Genomic DNA, 23,257 nt, shown 5'->3' on the forward strand with positions numbered 1-23,257 from the left:
CTTGATAACTGCATCATGTAACCAAGACATCTTTAACAACGCACCGAGCAGCAGGCACCAGACTGAAACCAATCAGGCTCCGACGCTAAATTATGATACAAATTTCCAAGAGAACAGCTCTGTGATAGGGCCGGTAGGTATACAAGCAGGCCAGAGACAATTATAGCGGGAACCCAATGGCTACTGCCTCCTCATTTAGGCAGCAGAAAAATGGCCAGGTGCCCCTAAATATAGGGCAATAATAAAAAATGAAAATGAGGAGGCCCGTACTCTGGGCAGGGTTGCGGGTGGTCAAAAGAAAAGGCGAAGACCACTGAGGCAGGAACACATGACATTCTGGAAGTTTCCTGTGACAAGTCAGCAAGTGGGGCCTGGAGTAGCCTCCCGCGGGGGGTTGGGGGTCGGTGCTGGCGAAGCGGCCCAGGTGGGGCTATATTTGGGATCCGGATGCGCCCCGCCCTGGTGACCGGCGGGGGATACAGGGGGTGTAGCAGGGGCCTATCTCCCCAGTGCCCAGACAGTGACGACCCCCGGGTGTGACCGCAAAGTCGTCCTCCCCAGCCCGGGCACAGCCCCTGGGCGCCCTGGCTGGGCTTTAGGTCCGCGCGCAGCACGTGGAAGGGCCGGAAGCGCCGCGTCCCGCCCCCGGCCGCGCGGGGGAGCAGGGCGCAGGCGCGCTTCTTCAGGGCTGGGCGGCGGCGGCGCGACTCCGGGCCGCCAGGGGCCGCTGTGGAGCGACCTCACGGGCCCACGCCGTCTGGACCGCGAACGGCCGTCCCTCTTGAGCACGGCCTTGCCGGTTTGGCGGGGTGAAAGGTTGCGAAGATGGCGACGGCCTTGAGCGAGGAGGAGCTGGACAATGAAGACTATTACTCGTTGCTGAACGTGCGCAGGGAGGTGAGGCCTGCGATGGGCCGCTGTCGGGGCTGAGGCTAGGCCGGGGTCGCTCAGGGGGGACCGAGCTGGCGGCGACCGCCCCGTTCCCGCCTCGGGGCCGGAGCCTGGCGGGGAGGCCGCGTGACCCCGGCTGACGTGCGCGATCGCCGGCCGGCCGGACTGTCCCCACCGCCCCGACCCTTGCGCCGGGGATGTCCTGGCTGGCCTCTGCCCCAACTCTCCGCGGCCGGTGCGCCGCGTGCGCTGTGTCAGGGCAAGGCCAGAGGCCCCCGCGCCCCCAGGAGGGAACAGGGCCCCCGAGGTGGAGGTGGAGTGGGGGTCCAAGTCCTCCGGGACCCGGTGGCACGCTCGGCTCACACAGCCGCCCAGGGGCTGTGTCATCGCCCCCAGCCCGCAGGGTGGGAAACCGAGTCTTAGGCACCAAGGTCAAGGCTACCCGGGAACCTCCCCAGGACTCTGTCCGGTCCCTGCGTCTTCTATGGGGACATCCCGCCTCTGAAATGAGTCCAGGCTCAGAGGCAGGTGTCTTGTGTCCTCCTTTTGTGCAGCTGTCCAGAAATTCAAGGAAGAGTCTCCCGGACAAATAGCCTCATTTCGGAGGCCCAGATTAGGAATAAGCTAGGAAACAAGTGATGCCCCAAGCACGTCCTCGACATGTGCGCCCGTTTCCTCACCGGATGAAAGATAACACGAGAGTCTCACACTGTGTCTGGCACTTAGTAGGGGCCCAGTAACTTTCCTTTCTTGTTGATTCTACATTTGAGGTCAGCGTGAAGGTCAGGGAGGCTTCCAAGGTCAGGTCACGAGGTGGATTATTTCTTTCTAAACTGCTGGGTTGGGTCTTCCCAGCCCTGCCAGAGAACCTCTAATTTGGGCTTAGATTTTCCAGTGATCCGAAGTAGCCAAGTCTGGTCTAGTCAAGCTTGTGTTGACTAGACTAGGGCTGGTCAAGTCTGTGTTGTCAGTAGGTCTGCGTGATGTTAATAATAGCTAACGTTTTGTGAGGGCTTACTTTGTGCAGGGGCAGGGTGCTGAATGGACACTTTATGTTTTTGCACTTAATTCTCGTATCAGACCTTAAAGTAGGCATTCAGATAATTCTTGATTTAAAACCGAGGAAATGAAGCATAGAGGGATTAAGTAACTTGCCCAAAGCCACACCACTAGAAATCAAGAGAGTCTGGATTCAGCCCTGGGCAGTCTGATTCTGGAATCCCAGTTCTTGATCTCTGTGCTGTACTGTCACCCTAGCTTAGCAGTTCTCAGACTACAGAGCTGCCGGACTCCTTGGGCACCCCTCATAAGAATCCCTTAAGTGTGTTAGTCACTACTTACTATGGAAACGCCCAAAGAAATATTTTGGGGAATTGCAGATCTTGTTAGGCTGCCATAGGGCCACCTGGAGATTCTTGTAACTAATCAACGGTAACCTTTGGCCTTCATTTTTTCCCCTTTGAATGGAGCTATTGGGCTAGTTATTCTTTTTGTTTTGTGTTTTGTTTTGTTTTGTTTGGCCGTGCCGTGCGGCTTCTGGGATCTTAGTTCCCATACCAGGGATCAAACTCGTGCCCCCTGCGGTGGAAGCACAGAGTCCCAACCACTGGACTGCCAGGGAATCCCCTGGGCTGTTCTCTTTCTCCAGTTCTTAGAAGCAAAGCGGTAAATAAAACCGGCTTTTCTGAAACCAGCCTTTTTTTCCACGCATTTATAGTTAGTCTGGTTATCAGTAATTGAGCAGCCATTTATTCACCTGTTTACCAGGCTTACTGAGTCTTAGGCCGCTGCAAATGATATAAAATAATAGGCTTGGCCAGAGCCCTAGGTAAACATTTGTCAGAGGTATAAAACTACCAGAGTGTTAGGACCCGTCATTGTTATTGGACTGATGGGTGGAAGCCAAAGAAATATTTCTTTAAAAAAAAAAAAATTTTTACTTCTCGAGATGAGTGAAGGCACCTCCACATTTATGACTGTAGGTGAAATCCCTATGAAACACGTCCTCTTGCTCATCATCTTGTGTTGCCGTTGTCAACAAACAGTGTAAAACACCATCCCCTCTGGTGTGGAGATTTCCTCTCTCAGGGTTCCACTAGAAGAGAAGCTCTGAAGGTGATCTCTGGACTTGATATTTACTAGGATTTTTTGTGAAATTAGAAATCAGCCTGAAGTTGAAATACCATGATTTAGCTGAAGAATGAGAGAAAAAATAGAAGTAATCTTTATTTTTACCTGTGTGGTCAAAAGGAGGTAATAACCCCTGTTGATGTGTTCGCATTCGGGTCTGCGGCTTGATGACACTGAAGCGTAACTAGGAGGCGAGGTCCTCTTCCCACCAGCGCTCCAGAGCTCCTTCAGAACTCTCGTGTTAGAAAGTTCAGAGACTTTCCACCAGGAGTCTCAGATGGAAGCAAGCTGACACAAAACCAGGGAACTCTGTTTAAAAGGTTCAGATTTACAGGCATAATACATGATAATAACAATGGAGTGATACAGAAATGTCAAAAATCAGGTTAAGAATCTCCCATGCCCATGTTTCAAACTTTAAAATATCCCCTTAAATTGTATCCCAGGGAGTGAAGCAGGCAGCTAGACAGGAGTTCCATGACCTTTAATAATTCCCTTTCTCTTAAAAGAGAAAAAAAAAAAATTCCCTTTCTCTAGCGTTCTGGATTTCCTGTTTGCGGAATGGAGCCGTTGCCTGCCTGCCACACACTGAGGGGAAGGAATAGTTTATCATTAACTGGGCACATTGAAACCAGATTGGCATCTCTGGTTTAGGTAGTCAGATGCATCATCAGGGGCCTGAAATCTAACTGATTTGAGATTTCTGAGGTGATTTGCCAAAATTTATTTGGAGAAAGGATTCCTGAAGAGTAAGAGTGAAATTTTCGTGATCTCTATGCTCTTTGTAGACATTATGATTGACACATTTTAAACCTGATTTATTCCTAAATACTTGAGTTTAATTCCTACTTAACCATTGTTGTAGTTGAAAGAGTTTCATTTTTATGCATGTCTGCAATGTTTATAACCTGTTTTAAGATCTCCGGTCCCAGTGGATTGAGCCTTAAAGGAGCCAATCTCCTTTTCAGCTTTTAAACACTTTTGAAATAAAACAGTCGTTAAATAAAAAATGAACTTAAGTAAAAATGTATTTTCTTGTAGTCCACATATGGAGGTCAGTGTTCTGGGATCTTTATCCTTCCATGACAGCTGTGAAACTAGAAGCGTAAAATCAAAACCTAAATAAAAAATGCATTTTCATTCCTTCCCTGGTATAGGGTCTGTTGTTCTTTCCACAGTTTTTGGTTGCCTGGGTTTCTCTGGCTGTAGGTTACAGTCACACAGTGGGGCTAAAACTTCAAGTTTGGACTGCAGATGGGAGGAACAGGCTAGAGCACTAGAGGAAGGTCTGCTGGTCACAGCCAGGATTGACCTGGGGGACAGTCACCCAGCCCCCCAACCAGGATGGCGGGGCCATCCGCAGGAACTGAATGTAAAAGCGTTGGCTAAGCCAGGTGCACACTTAGGTGCCTAAGGCAGTGAGGTGCTGTGTGTTTGTTCTTTCGTTGCTATCTAACCTTATGGGCAGGTAATTTAGTCTTAATGAGGGATGTAAAGGTGGGTCTAAGAAGGTCATTCCTTCAATGAGTTTCCCATCTGCTGCATTAGGTTGGATGTTCACAACAGTGACCCTGCTTAAAACGAGGTGCTGGGCAAGTAGTGTGAGCCTTGGTTGTCCCAAAACCTGCCTCGTCCTGTCAGCGAGCATGCCTTAGGAGCAGGACCTCAGGCCGCCCTGCCACCCAGGTGAGCTTGAGCATGTCATTCAGCCTCAGAGTCTCCTGTGCTGACCTGCAGCTAAGTCACGGAGGAGGCTCACTGTGGGGCTCTGCAGCCAGAAGGCCCGTGTTCAAAGCCCAGTTTTACCCCTGGGAGGTTTGTGCCTCTAGGCTAGGAGCTGAACCTTTTTGCTCCCTGTTTCCCTGGATGTTGAAATGTAGGTAACAGGTGAAAATGTATTACGTACTCACTCTGAGCCAAGATGTTGGATAGTGGAGCATGAGGGTATGTATAGAGTACCTGGCGAAAGCAGGTATTCAGTTAATAATATTTATTGTTGCTACTTCTTGGATTTTGATAAACATGAGGTTTCGCTAATTTTAAAAAGACATACATGTACATGGAAGGCTTTGGTATGCCTCATCCTGGCTAAATCTGCTACTGTAATAATAAAAAATCATAGTGCCAGAATTTATGAATTAGGTTATGAATTCCCAAAGCTTTCTTCGTTCTTTCTGTTCAAAATTCTGAGTTTATTCTCTTCAAAAGACGATCTTCCCTCTGAACTCTTCCTGCAGGGTCATGAGTGTGACTTGGGTGGCGGGCGCGGTGGTTCCCGGAAGCTGGGGTTAAGCATGGGAGTGGAGTGCAGAGCCAAGGGATGATCCAGAAAGACAGTGTCTGGAGTAGAGGCAGAGTGGGACCCACAGATAAACTTGTTGTGAGCTATCAGCTTTGAAGAGGCCAGGCAGAGAGGGGAGGACCTGGCAGAGGCAGAGGTTCTGCTCCAGCGACAGCAAGACAGCACTGGCGGTCAGGAGGGTTCCTGGGTGGAGCTCAGAGAGGCTTCTGGGGGTCTCCCTGTGGGTGGGGAGGGGGCCGTCATGGTGTCCCGCTAGTTCCAGTGTCATCTCATAATGGGATTAGCAAACACCAGGAGGTTGAATTTTCAAATTGTTTTCTTCAGTAAACCGTAAGCTAGTTATTACCTTTCTGCTTTGGACGTTTCAAACAATTGCATCTTGAAATTTTAATACTCCAGTTCTGCATTATCTACCAAAATACCTCTTTCTTCTTCTTTTTCTTTCTTTCTTAAAGAGAATTCAATTGAAAGCTTTTATATTTGCTGTGAGTTCAGTAATAAAACCCTGGAGAAGAGAATATGGGATACGCAAGCCACACGTTTTGCTTGGCTGTGGAATTTTAGTGTTCACTTCTATTAAACTTTCATTTTAATTTTACTTATGTGTTTTATTTATACCCTACTTTGTTCAAGAGAGGATTTAAGACAGCTAACAGAGATGAAAAAATAAAATAGCATAAATGTTTAAAAGGGGGCACCAAAAACAAACAAACAAAAAGGCCATTGGGAATATTGCTGCTTTATTGCCACCATCTTGGCCCATGGGTTATACAGATCGCACTCCCTTGGAGAAACTCGTGGCCTGATGGCTGCATCCTGCTTGGCTCTTGGACATTTGGAACCACTTCTGCTTGCAGTGAGTGCACAGTGTTCCCTCCTGGGTTTGCTGGAGCCAGAACATTCTTCAGCAGTAAAATGCCAACAGACATCAAACCACAAGAATCCTGCACGAGTGGGCAGGATGTAACAGATGCAGACGGACGAGAAGGAAAAAATAAGCCAAACTCTGGATGTAAAGAGAGGATCCGAACCATCATTTTTGACCCAGAAAGGAACTTGAGTTCATGTCACTCAGATGCTGGCCTTTTTATTTACTGTCCTGTCTCAAAGGCCCCAAATAAACATGGACATGACTAGGAAGAGAAATGAAAAAGTTGTACAATGGTAGGAAAGTCTTTTCTAAGCCCTTGGAATGACCTCTAATCAGGAATCAGAATTTCTGCTCCTTTGGCCCGTTTGTTCTCGTGTGTTGTTGTCAGCAAGGGGTGTGCCTGGAGGATGGGACTCCCCATCGGCCCCGCAAACCTTAAAGGTGATGTGGGCCCTGCTTTTTTTCTTTTTTAGTATTTATAGAGTTCTGTCCTTACCGATTGCCTAGTCCTTTTTTTTTTTTTTTGGTATTTATTTATTTGGCTGCGCCTGGTCTTAGCTGTGGCATGCGGTATCTTTAGTTGCAGCCTGCAGGATCCAGCACCCTGACCAGGGATCGAACCCAGGCCCCCTGCATTGGGAGCGCAGAGTCCTAACCACTGGACCACCAGGGAAGTCCCACCTAGTTCTTTCTTGAACTTATAATGCCATTTGGGGATAATGCGTTCTATAAATTTTGTAAGTTTTTTTCCTTCTATGTTAAGTAGAACTTAAGTGTTCTAAGGTTATTCCTAGCTGTAGAAACTTGGAATTGTTTGATCAATCTCCTGTTTAGCTTTTCTGACATATTCACGATTTGATTGTTTCTCTCTTAAGCCCACCTTTTCAAAATGAAGAGTCCTAAAGTGGTGGTAGAAGGCCAACCTCCAAAGTCATGAGAAATATAGTGTGTGCATCTGACCTCTATACTTAACACAGGCGGGTTTTCGGGAAGGACAGCTGAGATCACTTAGCCCAGTACCTGGCATTTTGGGCACCTATGAGCGTGTTGATGATGGCGTAAAAAGCCCAAAGATGGAGGTGGAGCTTCAGAAGAGGTCAGTGGCTTAAAGAGCAAAGCCTTTGAAGTCAAGTCCAAGTTTGACTCTCTAGCCCCTGATACGGGGCAAGTTACTTAACCTCTCTGAGACTTTCTTCATTCATAAAATCCAGACAGTAATTTTACTGTCATAGGGCTGTTGGGAGAATTAAGCGAGAATGCACGTAAGTGCTTAGCACAGTAATGGGCATATTATTATGTAAAGTAAATGCCAGTATATTTTTATTAGTATCATGAGCATAAAAGTTAATAAGGAATGCTCTTACTGATTTGTAGGAGTTCTTTATAGAATTTGGGTGAGTCCTTTGTCTGATAGATTAGTATAAATATCCGTCCCCTCTCTGTAGTTTGCCTTTCACTCTCGTAAATGTTCATGAACTGAAGATCGGTTTGAGCCAGGCCACACAAGTTACAATTTCTAGCCAGCTTTTGGGTCAGGGGTACGTAATCAGATAAACTTCTCCATCTCAGACAAGTCATTTAGTTAACCTTTTTGATCTTCACTGTTTTTATCTGTAAAATGGGGGTTCTAATACCAATCTCAAGACATTTTATGAGTCTTCAAGTGTTAAATGAGGAAATATTGGTGAGAGTACTTTATTAGCTTTAAGTCTGTACAGATGCGTTTGTGACACCACGGACAGCCTCGAAATCCCCTTCAGCTTTTGCGATGCTCTCCTTGCCCTCCTTTCTCACGTTGCCAGTTGCTCATTTCCTGTCTTCCTTAGAATTTCCCCAGGTTCAGTCCTCACCAGCTCGGCTGGTTTAAAGTGCTCTGCTTGGGCCCCGCATCTCTGCCTTCTGCCCATTATTGCTTACGTGTTTTACCTGCCTCTCAAGCCTGTCTGCCTCCCAGGTTCTCCTGACCCATGCATCCCAGTCAAAGCCCCGGATGCGCTTTGGCTTTTCTTCGCCGCATAGTATTGAGCCCCTTCTCGACTGTCCTGTAAGCCACTCAGTCCATGAACCCCCTCGACTCCAGCCGACTTTGACCCCTTCATTTCTGTTTCAACTTCTAGGCTGCCAGCCAGCCAAGCAGCCCTCATAAGCTCAGCCTTACATTTCTGCTGTAGTTTTCTTCAGGTCTCTCTGGTTTGCCTTCTGTCAGCTTTAGTCAAGCCGTACAAGTTAATATTAACGCACGGCACTGATCACATTTCTCTAGCCAGAAACCTTTTGGCTTCCTATTGTTTATTGGGTAAGGAAGGGTCAAACTCTTGGCTCCCTTTTTAAAGCCCCTTACAAATTAGATGTTTTCTCTATTTTCTGCCTCCTTTGTGGTGATGTTCTGCTTTCTTCCACTGCAAAGCAAGCTCCATGTGGTCAGGGACCATTGTTGTCTGGTTCGCCATCAGGTCCCTAACAGTGTGGGCACATGACAGGTACTTACCAGATGTTTGCTGCATGAATGAGCAGGTGGGTGGATGTCCACATTGATTTGTTACCTACTTCCTGCCTTCTTCTGGCCTCTACTCTGGCCAGTTTGTCAGTGTTCTGTCTCTCCTGGTTCCTCAGGGCATTCTCTTCCCCTGAAATGCCCCAGCCTGTTGTTGGTACCAAAGCAAATTGAATCCACCTTTTGCATTCCCATTCAGACCCCACTGCCTCCACGAAGTTTTCTCTGCATTCTGACAGCCCTGAACTTATGTCTTTATCATTAATATTAGCATTTTTGTTATATATTGTTTAGTTAAATCCATGTGTCTGGGGTTTTAGGGAACACACACACACACACACACACACACACATACACCTCCCTCTAGTTTATAATCTCCTTGAGGGCTGGGATGACATATTTCTTTTGTACCTCCTGTGGTACTTAGAGTAGGGTTGACATTCTGGCTTGAAATGATGAATATTTGCTAACACCATACTCACCTGGTCCAGGTGCATTTTACTTTGTGGAATACCTGTATTGAGGAACACATTGCACTTTTGGCAATAAATCATTCTAGAGGAATTTACTGAAAGGAGTTTATCAACTATCAGTTTGGTAAATCTAAATTGTCACTTATGAAAATTGTTTAAAGTCAGGTACCAGAAGATGAGAGCAAATTCAGACGCATGCCTGTACGCTCGGGCCCCAGCGTAAGCCAAGGCCCGTGCAGACTAAGTTCCAGGCTGACTACCACGTGAGAAGAGGAAAGAACGCCCTTCCCTTGTCCTTTCTCATCTGGCAGATATTGATTATCTTCCTCTTATGTTTCTTTTTTGCAGTGAGAAAAGCTTACTTGTTTATCATGTTTTATACTAGCACCAATAATATTTGTAAAAGTAAGTAGCTTCAGATGGATTAGATTTATTTTGGTACAGTTCTTTTTCCTTTTGTCAGTTAAATGGAGCTGAATTTTTACAGTTGGCACAGGTTAGTTTCCGTTGAAATCCTGTTCCATTTGTGAAGCACCTTACAAAGATGAGTCAGGCAGAATGATTTAGTACAGTCTGCAGCATACTTGATGTTGAGGGTGAGTCCACACACGTTGTGGGGGTCTGTTATGTTTGTGCATGAACCCCATGTGCAGGAACTTATTTCCACATCCTCCAAAGATTTTTCCACACGTAAATGAAAAGGATAGAAGACTGTGTTGAGCAGGGAAAATGGCATCAGAAGAGGGTAGGGCTGTGTATGAGAGCAGCTTTATTGTCTGAAGCTTCAGACTGTGTAGCAGGAACCTTTACAAAAACTGGTCTCTTAGTATAATCAGTATCTACTCAGTGACACCGAGTAATCTGTGACACCCTTTCTCTTCATGAAGCAGCTCTTGCTCAGCACTAAGTACCCATGCTGTCTTGGTGTTAATTAGCTCTGAAATCTGCTTTTTCCTTTAAATCGTATGAGCACCAAGTATCATAAAAAATTACAGCCTTTTATTAGCTAATGCAGTTTATTTCAATCAGATTGTCGTGGAACATATGGACAGTCATGAATCTTCAATTGTGGTAATTAGGCAAACCCCCCCAAATCCAGTAGAATATAGTTTGTTGAGACTTTGTTGCTGAGATGCACCAATATATAGATACAGCCTGGAAGTTTGAACTTGAAACTTACAGGCTTCAGCAATAAAAAGCCTGTGGCTTTACTTTTCTTAAAGTGAAGGTATGTTATAATTTAGCTGTTATTTGCATACTCTTATTAGATCTTCAAAATACTGAATTAAATATCATTGTAGGGACTTCCCTGGTGGTCCAGTGGCTAAGACTCTGTGCTCCCAATGCAGGGGGCCCAGGTTCGATCCCTGCTCAGGGAACTAGATCCCGCATGCCACAACTAAAGATTCCGCATGCCACAACTAAGACCCCGGCGCAGCCAAATAAATAAATTTTAAATAAATAAATAAATAAATAAATAAATATCATTGTAGTAGTTAGATGTGCTCTACACCAAACATTATTGGCTCTTAACTAGCAAGGGGGCTGCACTTCCTAGTCCCCTAGCGGTTGGGTGGGATCACATGACCCTTTCTAACCAGTGGTGTAAGTGGAAGTGATATGTGTCCTGCTCAGGCTGAGGTACTTCAAGGCCAGGCCAGCCGGAGAGTCTCATGCTCTTCCCTCTGCCTCCATGACTGGCAGGGTTCCAAAGGGTGTCTGTTTAGTCCACCTGGGACCTGAGGACATCTCCAAGCAGAGAACTAGCTGACCTGAGATGGACATGTAATGTGAGGGAGAAGTAAACCTTTGGAATTTTTGGATGGTTTGTTACCACGGTATCACCAACCCAGCAGTTCTCAAACTTTTTGCTGTCAGGGCCTCTTTACATTCTTAAATTATTGAGGTTCCCAAAGAGCTTTTGTTTATGTGGGTTATAACTATCAATATTTAATAATAAGACACAGAGTGTACTTACTTCTTGTATTTCAGTACAGGCACAAGGAAGACTTAAGGATTTCAAAATAACTATGTATTCCACAACAATGAGGTTACGGATACACAGATAGCATAGCAGATATAACGAAAGATAGTAAGTGTGCAGCAAAAGAACTTAAAATCAGTTGAGTTAATCTCTGAAAACTCATGTGTTTATACCATAAAGTTACCACCTTAGAAATTTCTAGAAAACAGGAAAGTATACAAGTACACAATTCATTAACCATCAGAACAATGATATACATCATGTAGCCTCAAGAAAATCCCACTATACTCTCATGAGAGAATGAGAAAAAGGCAAATAAAATCTTAGTATTATTATGAAAATAGTTTTGACCTGTGGACCCCCGAAAGGGTCTCAGGGACTCCCAGGGGGCCCCACACCACACTTAAGAACCATTGACCCAGCCCATCCTGACGATACAGTCATGGTTCAGACATACTGATGTTCCTCACATGCTGTAGCTTACTTTGCTAAACGAAGGTAGAAAATAAAAGCAGAGTGGCTGTATACTCTGAATATGTGCACATTGATTGCAGAGATGGTCTCCATCAACTAGAAATTAAATAAGTGAAAATGTAGCAGTGTCTTCAATTGCCTAATTATCTAAGGGAAGCAAACACAATGAAATTGTCGTCAGGAGACTTTTCTAAGCATGATACCAGAGCAGAAATCAGAGAGAATTGATAGGTTTGATTTTGTAAAAATGAGAAATATCTGTGTTTATTAAAGGAAAATAAAGCCTAAAAACAATTATAAACCCAAAGACTCAAAAGGAATCTAATATATTTGATAAAAATTCATATTTTTAATATATATAAGGAACTCTTGGAATCAAAAAGAAAAAGATTAATACCCTAATAGAAAACAATACAAAGGAAACAAATAGAAGAAATCTAAAATGCAAATAAGGGACTTCCCTGGCGGTCCAGTGGTTAAGACTTCGCCTTCCAATACAGGGGGTGAGGGTTTGATCCCTGGTCAGGGAGCTAAGATCCCACATGCCTCGTGGCCAAAAAACCAAAGCAGAAGCAATATTGTAACAAATTCAATAAAGGCTTTAAAAATGGTCCACATCAGAAAAAAAAAATCTAAAAAAATAAAATGCAAATAAGTGTATGGAAAAAATGTCACCCTCACTAGTAAAACAACAAATGCAAGTTAAAACAAGGCTCTTTTTGTTTGTTTTGTTTTGTTTTTTCTCTACCAGACTGACAAAGTTTTTTTTTTTTCTTTTTAATGATAGTATTGAGCTCTGATAAGATGAAAATCTGTTAGCCAACCCAGCCAGGAGGCAGGAGGATTCTCCTCTGGAGAAGTTGAGCCAGAGGGACTCTGGAGCCTGGACATAGACAGTAAAGGGTGAGAGTGGCACGCTAACAAAGGCAGGGGGGTGCGTTAGTGTTTGCATGGCGAGACTTCTGGCTTTTCTTCCTTTATTCTCTGGTCTCTCCCCTGAAGGAGCTAGCCCATCAGAAAGAAAAGACTGCCAAATGAAACTTCTAGGTTCCCTCCCAGGCATTTCACAGAGAAGCTCATCAGTTGACAAGACCTGTTCACACATACAGAGCTTCCAAATAGCTTCTTATTATCTTACTATGAAGTGTAAGTCAATTGCCAAAGAATGTCAGATGTTTGAGGGAAGGCTCCAACGTGAAACTCTGATATCATGCAGACATCAAGGAGAAACTAGAAGGAAGCAGACAATGCAGGGAGTTTGGAAGCTAGATCATCTTCAGATAGATAAGATACTACATGTAAGAAATAAGAACAAGGTGATATATCAAAGAGCAATACTGTATAAAAAGAGGAGGAGCTCTTGGAAATTAAAAATAAGATAACAGAAATTCTGTGGAAGGGTTGGAAGATAAAGATGAGGAAATATGCACAAAAGTAAAACTTAAAAACTAGAAGATCAGTTCTTAGCCATGAAGTAAAGTAAAATGAGGGGAAGACATTATGAAACAATTAATATGAGAATATTTCTCAAAAGATAGGAGACTATAGGTTAAAAAGGGCCATTCAGATAACTAGCATAGTGGATGGGGGAGAAAAGGACCCCCATACTAAAGGAAATCATAGATTAAAGAGAGAGTCCTAAAAGTTTCCAAACAGGTCACAAACAGAGGGCTGGAATTGGAAAGACATTAGGTATCTCACCAGTAGTACTGTAAACTAGAAGACAGTGGAGCAATGTAATAAAAATCCTGAGGGAAAGTTATTTCCAAGCTAGAATTCTATACCCAGCCAACTATTCATTAAGTATAAAGGCAGATTATAAGAACATTTTGAGATATACAAAGCCTAAAAAATTTTTCCTCCCAACCAGTCTTATACTTCTGTTATCTAATTTTTGATTTCCGAGAGCTCCTCCTTCTTTTGAGAATATCTGTAAAGGAAACTACTGGGGATTGAGCTCCATCAAAATGAAGAAGAAAACCAAGAAAGAGAAAGGCATAGGATACAGAAAAGAGATACCAACCCAGCAAAGATACCCGGGAAGATGGTGACAGGAAATCCTAAGATGAAGTTTGTTTAGCAAGCCCAACAACAAGAACAGGGCAGAGAGCTCTTGGAGGAGTGCCTCTTAGAGGGAAAAAAAATGAAAGTGATGTGCTGTTTGATACTGAGAGGAATATTAGAAGTCTTTACTATAAGAAGTATACTGTGAAGAGTTGGAGAAGAATCGTAATAGAGCCATAGAAAGCTAAAGCAAATGAAAAAGACGAGGCAATTGTTAACTCCAGGAAAAATAAAAAGTAGTTCAAGAAAAGAAATGTAATCATAGTATACTGTTTGATTCAGCTTTGAACTATATTTACAGTCATAATTAAAACTAAACTAATTAAAAAGAAAAACTGCATTGATTTGAACGAAAGTTGTGATAATTACATAGAAAGGAGGGGAAAGATAAGCACAAGGAAGTGGAAAAGAACTAAATTCTCTTAAGTCTAAAATTTTACAATTAAGGATATGAGTATATTTAGAAATAAAATGAGAAAAATGCTAAAAGATTTAAAAGTGCTTGCATCTGAGGAGTGGGAGTGAATGCTGTTTGGGGTTATAAGTCTAGTAGTTTTATTTATAAACTGTTTATGTAGTCCTTGGATAAAATTAAATTTTTAAATTTAAAATAATTAAATGGTAAATACTTTCTGGAGATCAGTTCAGAAGACTAAAATGGAAGTCTTATACCCAACAATTTTAGAAACTTATTTTCAAAAAGATAATCATGCATACACACAAAGTTTTAGCTATAGGGATGTCCACTGCAGCCTTTTTAAAACAAATGAAAGTTATTAATAGAAGATTGTTATATAAACTGTAATAACGGCATTTAAAATGGTGTAGAAAACACTTAATGACCAATAATACCCGAAAAACCAAAACTCCACAAGACCTTTAACTGAAAAAACAAGTTATACAATTATATTGTAGAAGAAATACTTTTTTTTTTTTTTTTGTGGTACGCGGGCCTCTCACTGTTGTGGCCTCTCCCGTTGCGGAGCACAGGCTCCAGACGCGCAGGCTTAGTGGCCATGGCTCACAGGCCCAGCCGCTCTGCGGCATGTGGGATCTTCCCAGACCAGGGCACAAACCCGTGTGCCCTGCATCGGCAGGCGGACTCTCAACCACTGCGCCACCAGGAAAGCCCCAATTTTATTTATTTATTTATTTTTAAAAATTTTTTAAGGGAATTCCTTTATTTTTATTTTTTATTTATTTATTTTTGGCTGTGTTGGGTCTTCGTTTCTGTGCAAGGGCTTTCTCTAGTTGCGGCAAGCGGGGGCCACTCTTCATCGCGGTGCGCGGGCCTCTCACTATCGTGGCCTCTCCTGTTGCAGAGCAACAGGCTCCGGACGCGCAGGCTCAGCGGCCATGGCTCACGGGCCCAGCCGCCCCGCGGCATGTGGGATCCTCCCGGACCGGGGCACGAACCCGTGTCCCCTGCAACGGCAGGCGGACTCTCAAGCACTGCGCCACCAGGGAAGCCCCTGATGCCATTTTTATAATCTATGCTTACGACAAAGTTGCTCTTCATATTTTTGAAAATGAAGTTTATTTTTGCTCCACATCCTCACCCACACTTAATATTCTCAGTCTTTTTCATTTTAGTCATTCTAGTGGTTGTTAAGTGTTTTTAATTTGCATTTCCCTAATGACTAACAATGTTGAATGTCTTTTCGTGTACTTGTGCACCATTCCTGTATCATCTTTTGTTGACGTTTCTGTTTACATCTTTTAGTCGTTATCTTATCAGGTTGTTTATCTTCTTCAGTTGTGAGAGCTCATTGTATATTCCAAATACAAATCTATGAGACAGATATTTTGCAAATATTTTTCTTTTATTATCCTATATAGGAAATCTTTAACTCGAAGTTACAAAGATTATCTCCTGTGTTGTCTTTTAGAAGCTTTACGGTTTTAGCTTTCACATTTGTATCTTTTTTTCCATTCTCAGGTTTTGTTGGGTTTTTGGTTTTTTCAAATTTTTAACTTGTAAGATACATATAACATAAAATTTGCCATCTTAGCCATTTTAAAGTATACCGTTCAGTGATATTAAATGCTGCTTACATATTGTTGTGCCTCTGCCACCACCATTTATATCTCCTGAACTCGTTTCATTTTGTAAAACCCAAACTCTATACCTGTTAAACAGTGTATACCTGTTAAACAGTAAGTAAAATTATACGGTATTTCTCTTTTTATGACTGGCTTGTTTCACTTAATATAATGTTCTCAAGGCTCATCCATGTTGCAGCACATGTCAGAATTCCCTGCCTTTTTAAGACTGAATAATATTCATTTGTATTTATATACCATATTTTGCTTATCCATTCATCTGTTGATGGGTACTCGGGCTGCTTCCACATTTTAGCTGTTGTGAATAATGCTGCTCTGAATATGAGTGTACAAATATCTGTTCAAAACCCTGCTTTCAATTCTTTTGGGTATTTACCCAGAAGTGGAATTGCTGGATTGTATGGTAAATCTGTTTTTAATTTTTTTGAGGAACTGCCATACTATTTCCCATAAAAGCTCTACCATTTTACATTCCTACCAACAATGCACATGAGTTCCTCCACATCTTTGCCAACACTTGCTTGTTTTTTTGTTTATAGTAGCCAGCCTAATGGGTGTGGAGTGGTATCTCACTGTGGCTTTGACTTGTATTTCCCTAATGGTTAGTGATATGGAGCATCTTTCCATGTGCTTTTGGCCATTCGTATATGTTCTTTGATATATGAATGTCTGTTTAAGTCCTTTGCCATATTTGAATCAGATTGTTTTTGTTGAGTTTTAGGAATTCTTTATATATTCTAGATATTAATCTCTTGTCAGATATACTCTTTGCAAATATCTTCTCCCATTCTGTAGGTTGTTTTTTCACGTTCTTGATGGTATCCTTTGATTCATAAAAGTTCTTGATTTTGGTGAAGTCCAATTTGTCCATTTTTTCTTTTGTTGTATGTGCCTTTGGTGGTGTATCCAAGAAATCATTGCCAAATCCAATGTCATAAAGCTTTTGCTCTATATTTTCTTCTAAGAGTTTTATAGTTTTAGCTCTTATGTTTAGGTCTTTGATCCATTTTGGGTGGATAAACTAATAAACGGATTCAGCAAAAGTTGCAGGATACAAAGTCAACACACAAAAATCAGTCGCATTACTTTTTGTATATGGTGTTAGGTAAGGGTCTTCATTCTTTTCATGGGGATATTCAGTTATCCCAGTACCATTTGTTGAAAAGACTATCCCTTCCCTATTGAATAGTCTTGGCATGCTTGTCAAAAATAATTTAACAGTTTGTGTGAGGGTTTAATTCTGGGCTCTCTATTCTATTCCATTGGTCTATATGTCTGTATGCCGATATCAATCTGTTTTGATTACTGTAGCTTTGTTGTAAATTTTAAAATACAGAAGTGTGAGTCCCCCATCTTTGTCCTTTTTCAAGATTGTTTTGGCTTTTGGGATCCCTTGAGATTCCATGTGAATTTTAGAAGGGACTTTTCTATTTCTGTGAAAAATGTCATTGGGATTTTAATAGGGATTGAATTGATTCTGTTAGTTGCTTTGCATAGTAGTGACATTTTAATAATATTAAATCTTCCAATCCATTGATATAAAGTATCTTTCTGTTTATTTTTGTCATCTTAATTTCTTTATGTTAGTCTTTTAAGTTTAAGTTAATTCTTAAGTTTTTTGTTTCTTTGTTTTTGATGCTATTGGAAATGGAACTGTTTTCTTCATTTCCTTTTCAGATTGTTTATTGTTCATGTATAGAAATGCAGCTAATTTTTGTGTGTTGACTTTGTATCTTGCAACTTTGCTGAACTCATTTGTTAGTCCTAACAAGGTTTTGTGTACGTGTGGAATTTTTATAGAGTTTTCTACATATAAGATAGTATCATCTGCAAACAGAGATAATTTTATTTCTTTTCCAGTTTGGATACCTTTTATTTCTTTTTTTACCTAATTGCTCTGGCTAGGACTTCCAGTGCTATGTTGAATAGAAGTGGTGAGAACAGACATTCTTGCCTTGTTCCTGATCTTAGAGGAGAAGCTTTCAGTCTTTCACCCCTGAGTATGATGTTTGCTCTGAATTTGTCTTCTTCAGTTGTAAGAGCTCTTTATGGCTTTTAGTTTCTTTTAGTCTCCTTCTGTTGCTAGTTTGCTGAGTGTTTTTATGATGAAAGTGTGTTGAACTTTGTCAGTGCTTTTTCTGCAACAGTTGAGATGATCATGGTTTCTATGAACATGGTATATTATATTGATCAATTTTCATACATGGAACTATCGTTGCATTCCAAGAATAAATCCCGCTTGGTCGTAATGTGTATCCTTTTAATATGCTTCTGAACTCTGCTGATATTTTGTTGAGGATTTTTGCATCCATGTTCATAAGGGATATTGGTCTATAGTTTTCTTTTTTGTGTGGTGTCTTTGTCTGGCTTTGGCATCAGGGTAATAGTGGTCTCATAGGATGAGTTTGGAAATGTTCCCTCTTCAATATTTTGGAGAAGTTTGAGGATTGATATTAGTTCTTCTTTAAATGTCTGGAAGAATTCACCAGTGAATCTATCAGGTCCAGGGCATTTCTTTGTCAAGAGGTTTTTGATTACTAATTCAATCTCTTTACTAGTTATAGGTCTATTCAGATTTCCTATTAGATCATGATTCAGTCTTGGTAGATTTTGTCTTTCTAGTAATTTGTCCATTTCATCTAAGTTTTCCAATTTTTTATTTCTGTAGAATCAGTAGTAATATCTCCACTTCCATTTCTTTTTTTTTTTTTTTTTTTTTGCGGTACGCGGGCCTCTCACTGTTGTGGCCTCTCCCATTGCGGAGCACAGGCTCCGGATGCACAGGCTCAGCGGCCATGGCTCACGGACGCAGCCGCTCCGCGGCATGTGGGATCTTCCTGGACCAGGGTACGAACCCATGTCCCCTGCATCGGCAGGCAGACTCTCAACCACTGTGCCACCAGGGAAGCCCTTATTTCTGATTTTAGTAATTTGAGTCTTCTTTCTTTTTTTTCCATAGTTAGTCTAGCCAAAGGTTTGTCGATTGTGTTGTCTTTTTGAAGAGTCAACCTTTTTTTCAATAATTCCTTCTATTGTTTATCTGTTCTCTATTTATCTCTGCTCTAATCTTTATGATTTCCTTCTCCTGCCAGCTTCGAGTTTAGTTTTTCTTCTTTTTCTAGTTTCTTTTTTTTTCTTTTATTTATTTTTAAACTAATTTTTATTATAGTTGATTTACAATGTTGGATTAGTTTCTGCTGTACAGCAAAGTGAATCAGTCATGCATTTACATATATCCACACTTTTGTAGATTCTATTCTCATATAACTCATTACAGAATATTGAAGAGTTCCCTGTGATATACAGTAGGTTCTTGTTGACTATCTATTTTATATATAGTAGTGTGTATATGTCAATCCCAATCTCCCAATTTATCCCTCCCCCTCACCCCTTTGCCTCTTGGTAACCATAATTTTGTTCTCTACATCCGTGGCTCTATTTCTGTTTTGTAAATAGGTTCATTTGTACCATTTTTTTTAGATTCCACATATAAACAAAATATATTTGTCTTTCTCTGTCTGACTTACTTCACTCGGTATGACAATCTCTAGGTCCATCCATGTCGCTGCAAATGACATTATTTCGTTCTTTTCTAGTTTCTTAAAAGTTGTAAAGTTAGGGACTTCCCTGGTGGTGCAGTGGTTAAGAATCCACCTGCCAGTTCAGGGGATACGGGTTCAAGCCCTGGTCCAGAAAGATCCCACATGCCACAGAGCAGCTAAGCCCCTGCACCACAGCTACTGAGCCTGCGTTCTAGAGCCCGCGAGCCACAACTGCTGAGCCCACGTGCCACAACTACTGAAGCCTGTGCACCTAGAGCCCATGCTTCGCAACAAGAGAAGCCACCACAATGAAGAGTAGCCTCCGCTCGCCACAACTAGCGAAAGCCCGCACGCAGCAACAAAGACCCAACGTGGCAAAAAAAAAAAAAAAGTTGGAAAGTTAGTTGTTGATTTGTTATCTCCTTTTTCCATGCCACGCAGCTTGTGGGATTTTAGTTCCCCGACCAGGGGTTGAAACCGGGCCCTTGGCAGTGAGAGTGTAGAGTCCTAACCACTGGACTGCCAGGGAATTGAGATTTCCCATTTTTTAATGTAAACGTTTATAGCTATAAATTTCCCCCTTAGCACTGCATCCCATAAGTTTTGGTATGTTGTGTTTCGTTTTCATTCATCTCTAAGTATTTTCTAATTTCCCTTGTGATTTTTTTCTTTGATCTATTGGTCGTTTAAGAGTGTATTGTTTGTCACAAATTTGTGTCTTTTCCAGTTTTCCTTATGTAATTGATTTCTAATCTCATCCCTTTGTGGTTGGAGAGGATACTTCATATGATATCTTTTTTTTAAAATAAATTTATTTATTTTATTTATTTATATTTGGCTGCGTTGGGTCTTCGTTGCTGCACGCAGGCTTTCTCTAGTTGCGGTAAGCGGGGGCTACTCTTCGTTGCGGTGCGCGGGCTTCTCATTGCACTGGCTTCTCTTGTTGTGGAGCACGGGCTCTAGGCATGCGGGCTTCAGTAGTTGTGGCACACGGGCTCTAGAGCGGAGGCTCAGTAGTTGTGGCACACAGGCTTAGTTGCTCCGTGGCATGTGGGATCTTCCCGGACCAGGGCTCAAACCTGTGTCCCCTGCATTGGCAGGCGAATTCTTAACCACTGTGCCACCAGGGAAGCCCCTTTGTATGATATCTATCTTAAATTCTATTGAGACTTAAATTGTGGCCTACCAAATGGTCAGTCCTGGAAAATGTCCCATGTACACTTGAGAAGAATGTGTTTCTGTTGTTGTGTAGAATATTCTGTATGTGTCTGTTAGATCTAGTTGGTTCATTGTGTTGTTCAAGTCCTCTATTGCCTTACGTATCTTTTGTCTGGTTATTCATAGGATGTTGAAGTCTCCACCTATTACTGTGAAACTATTTCTCCCCCTTCAGTTCTGTCAATTTTTGCTTTATGTATTTGATGGTCTGTCATTAGGTATATAAGTTTATAGTTATTCTATCTTCTTGCTGTATGAACCTTTTATTAATATGTAATGTCTTTCTTTGTGTCTTATAACCTTTTTAAAATTTATTTATTTATTTTGGCTGCATTGGGTCTTTGTTGCTGCACTCAGGCTTTCTCTAGTTGCAGCGAGCAGGAGCTAGTCTTCGTTGCAGTGCGTGGGCTTCTCATTGTAGTGGCTTCTCTGTTGAGGAGCACGGGCTCTTCGCATGTGGGCTTCAGTACTTGTGGCACGCGGGCTCAGTAGTTGTGACTTGTGGGCTCTAGAGCACAGGCTCAGTAGTTGTGGTGCACGGGCTTAGTTGCTCTGCAGCATGTGGGATCTTCCTGGACCAGGACTCAAAGCCCTGTCCCTTGCATTGGCAGGCAAATTCTTAACCACTGCACCACCAGGGAGGCCCCCGTATGATAAATCTTAAAGTCCAGTAATGTGAGTCCTCCAGTTCTTTGAAGTTATTTTGGTTAGTAAAATAACTAAGAAAGTAAAATTTATTTTTGCTCCATATCATTTTTCCATATAAATTTTAGAATTAGCTTGTCAGTTTCTACCAAAAAAAAAACTAGGATTTTCACTGGATTGCATTGAATCTGAGGGTGCTTTGGGGCAATCTGACATCTGAACAATACTGAGTCTGCTGATGCCTGAAGGCAGCTTCTCTGTCCATTATTTTTGGTCTTCTTTAATTTCTTTCAGCAGTGCATTGTAGTTTTCAGTGTATGGGTCTTGCAGTTGTTAAATTCATCCCTAAGTAGTTCATGTTTGTTAATGATAGTTTAAATGGTATTGTCGTTTTAAGTTTCAGTTTTTAGTATATAGAAATAAATTGATGTTTGCCTGTTGATCCTGTATCCCATGACCTTGCTAAAATCACTTAGTACGTTTTTTTTGTAGATTCTTTATGATTTTCTACATAGACAACATCTGCATATACAGATATTTTTATTTTTTAAAATGTTTGCGTTGAATTTCTTTTTTGTGCTTTATTGTACTTTTGTATTGTATAGCATCTAATCCAACAGCTGTAACAGACCACTAAACTCTATAGGTCTCTAGGGACCTTTTCACTATGAATCTTATGATACATAAAGGTTGAATTTATAATAGATTTACTTGCCATTGAAATTATAACCAGATGATTGAGATGATGAAACTTTTCACACTTAAAGCACAATACATCTCTTAATTTTATAATGAATTTTAGAAATAAATACGTAACTTTAGGCATTGTTTTTAATGATATCACCTATTTTGAAATGATACCAGTGTTTTTACGATAGTGAAAGAGTTTATCATTTATGAAATATCGAACCAGTGACCTTAGCTATTCAGTTACGATAAAAGGCCCAATCTGACCTTTTATTGAATGTGATATTTATTAAAAATGAAACTTCTTGTTTCTGTTACTTAATCAGTAGCACGTTAAGCCATTTATTAATATGATTAAAGAAGGTATTGCAGACTAGGCACTGTACTCCCTTGTCATCTGGTTTACTTTTAACAACCAGGAAATAGCAGTCTAACCTAAAGTCAGTCAAGTCTATCTAATCCTTCACTTGTAATTTTTATGAGATGCTGGAAAGAGCAATTAAAATTTGCAGAAAGGGAATAATTTGTAATGGCTACTCAGGAAGGAACAACCCCCTTTTACATGGTTACATAAGTAAACCTATCTGGAGAAGACACATTTAATTTGCCATTAGTTAACTATTCTTTATTTGCTTAAACCAATGGGGTTTGGCACAGGCTGCATATTGGTAAGTGTGGCAGGGAATGCGTTGCATAATTGACGTGGACGTGGGACGAAGCCTGCGGTAGGAGAAGGAAAAGGGAACCACAGAGACCACAGAGATGGGAACGTTCGGTCTCGTGTTTTTATTGAAATAGCATACATGTATAGAAAAGTGCACGTCATAAGCATGCAGGTCAGTGAATTTTCACAAATGTGGGCCCCTGCATGAATGAATGTTCCTGTCATCCTCACACCAGGCCTGTGCCTTCTCTCTGAATTGTCCCAGTTTCAGTATTCATGCTGCCAGAAGGATATCAAAATTGAATTGTGACAGTAATGATAGCTACAGTGATTAAATTCCTCATGTGTGCAAGGCATTGTTAAGCGATTGTATGCGTATTAGCTCATTTACTCCTCAAAGTAAGTGTGATAGGGGTACTGTTGTCTACAGTTTCAAGATGAGAAAACAAAGAAAAGGTTTTAGAAGAGCAACAATGAGTAGGTTTTTGCTGTGTGCTGGGCGCTGTATGAAGCACTGTGTGGTCACTGTCTCATTTCATTTCTACGCCGCCCCTGAGCATACTTGTCATCCCCTTTAACAGCTGAGAAAGCTGAGGGTCAGAAAGCTCGTTAGCCCGAAGCCTGCGTTCTTCACCCCTGGAAGGCTGGTGTGTGACCCCAGAGGAAATCCCACGGACGGCAGAGGCAGAGAAAGGGGGAGGACGGCCATCTACAAATCGTTCAGGAGTGTGATTCCCAAAGGCTACACCAAAGA

The 23,257-nt window shown here is 41.8% G+C and overlaps 1 protein-coding gene across 1 annotated transcript in view; it reads left to right on the forward strand.

Moving 5' to 3' along the window:
* The first annotated feature begins 795 nt into the window (after nucleotides 1-795).
* Nucleotides 796-23,257, forward strand: part of DNAJC11 (DnaJ heat shock protein family (Hsp40) member C11) — a 71,149-nt gene continuing 48,687 nt past the window's right edge. The window contains exon 1 of the mRNA XM_082660724.1: nucleotides 796-897. Within this exon, the coding sequence (XP_082516850.1) occupies nucleotides 826-897 (72 nt within the window). The 5' untranslated portion in view covers nucleotides 796-825. The remainder of the gene's footprint in view (nucleotides 898-23,257) is intronic.

Source organism: Grampus griseus (assembly GCF_964374135.1).
Source record: "Grampus griseus genome assembly, chromosome: 1".
Classification (NCBI taxonomy): domain Eukaryota; kingdom Metazoa; phylum Chordata; class Mammalia; order Artiodactyla; family Delphinidae; genus Grampus; species Grampus griseus.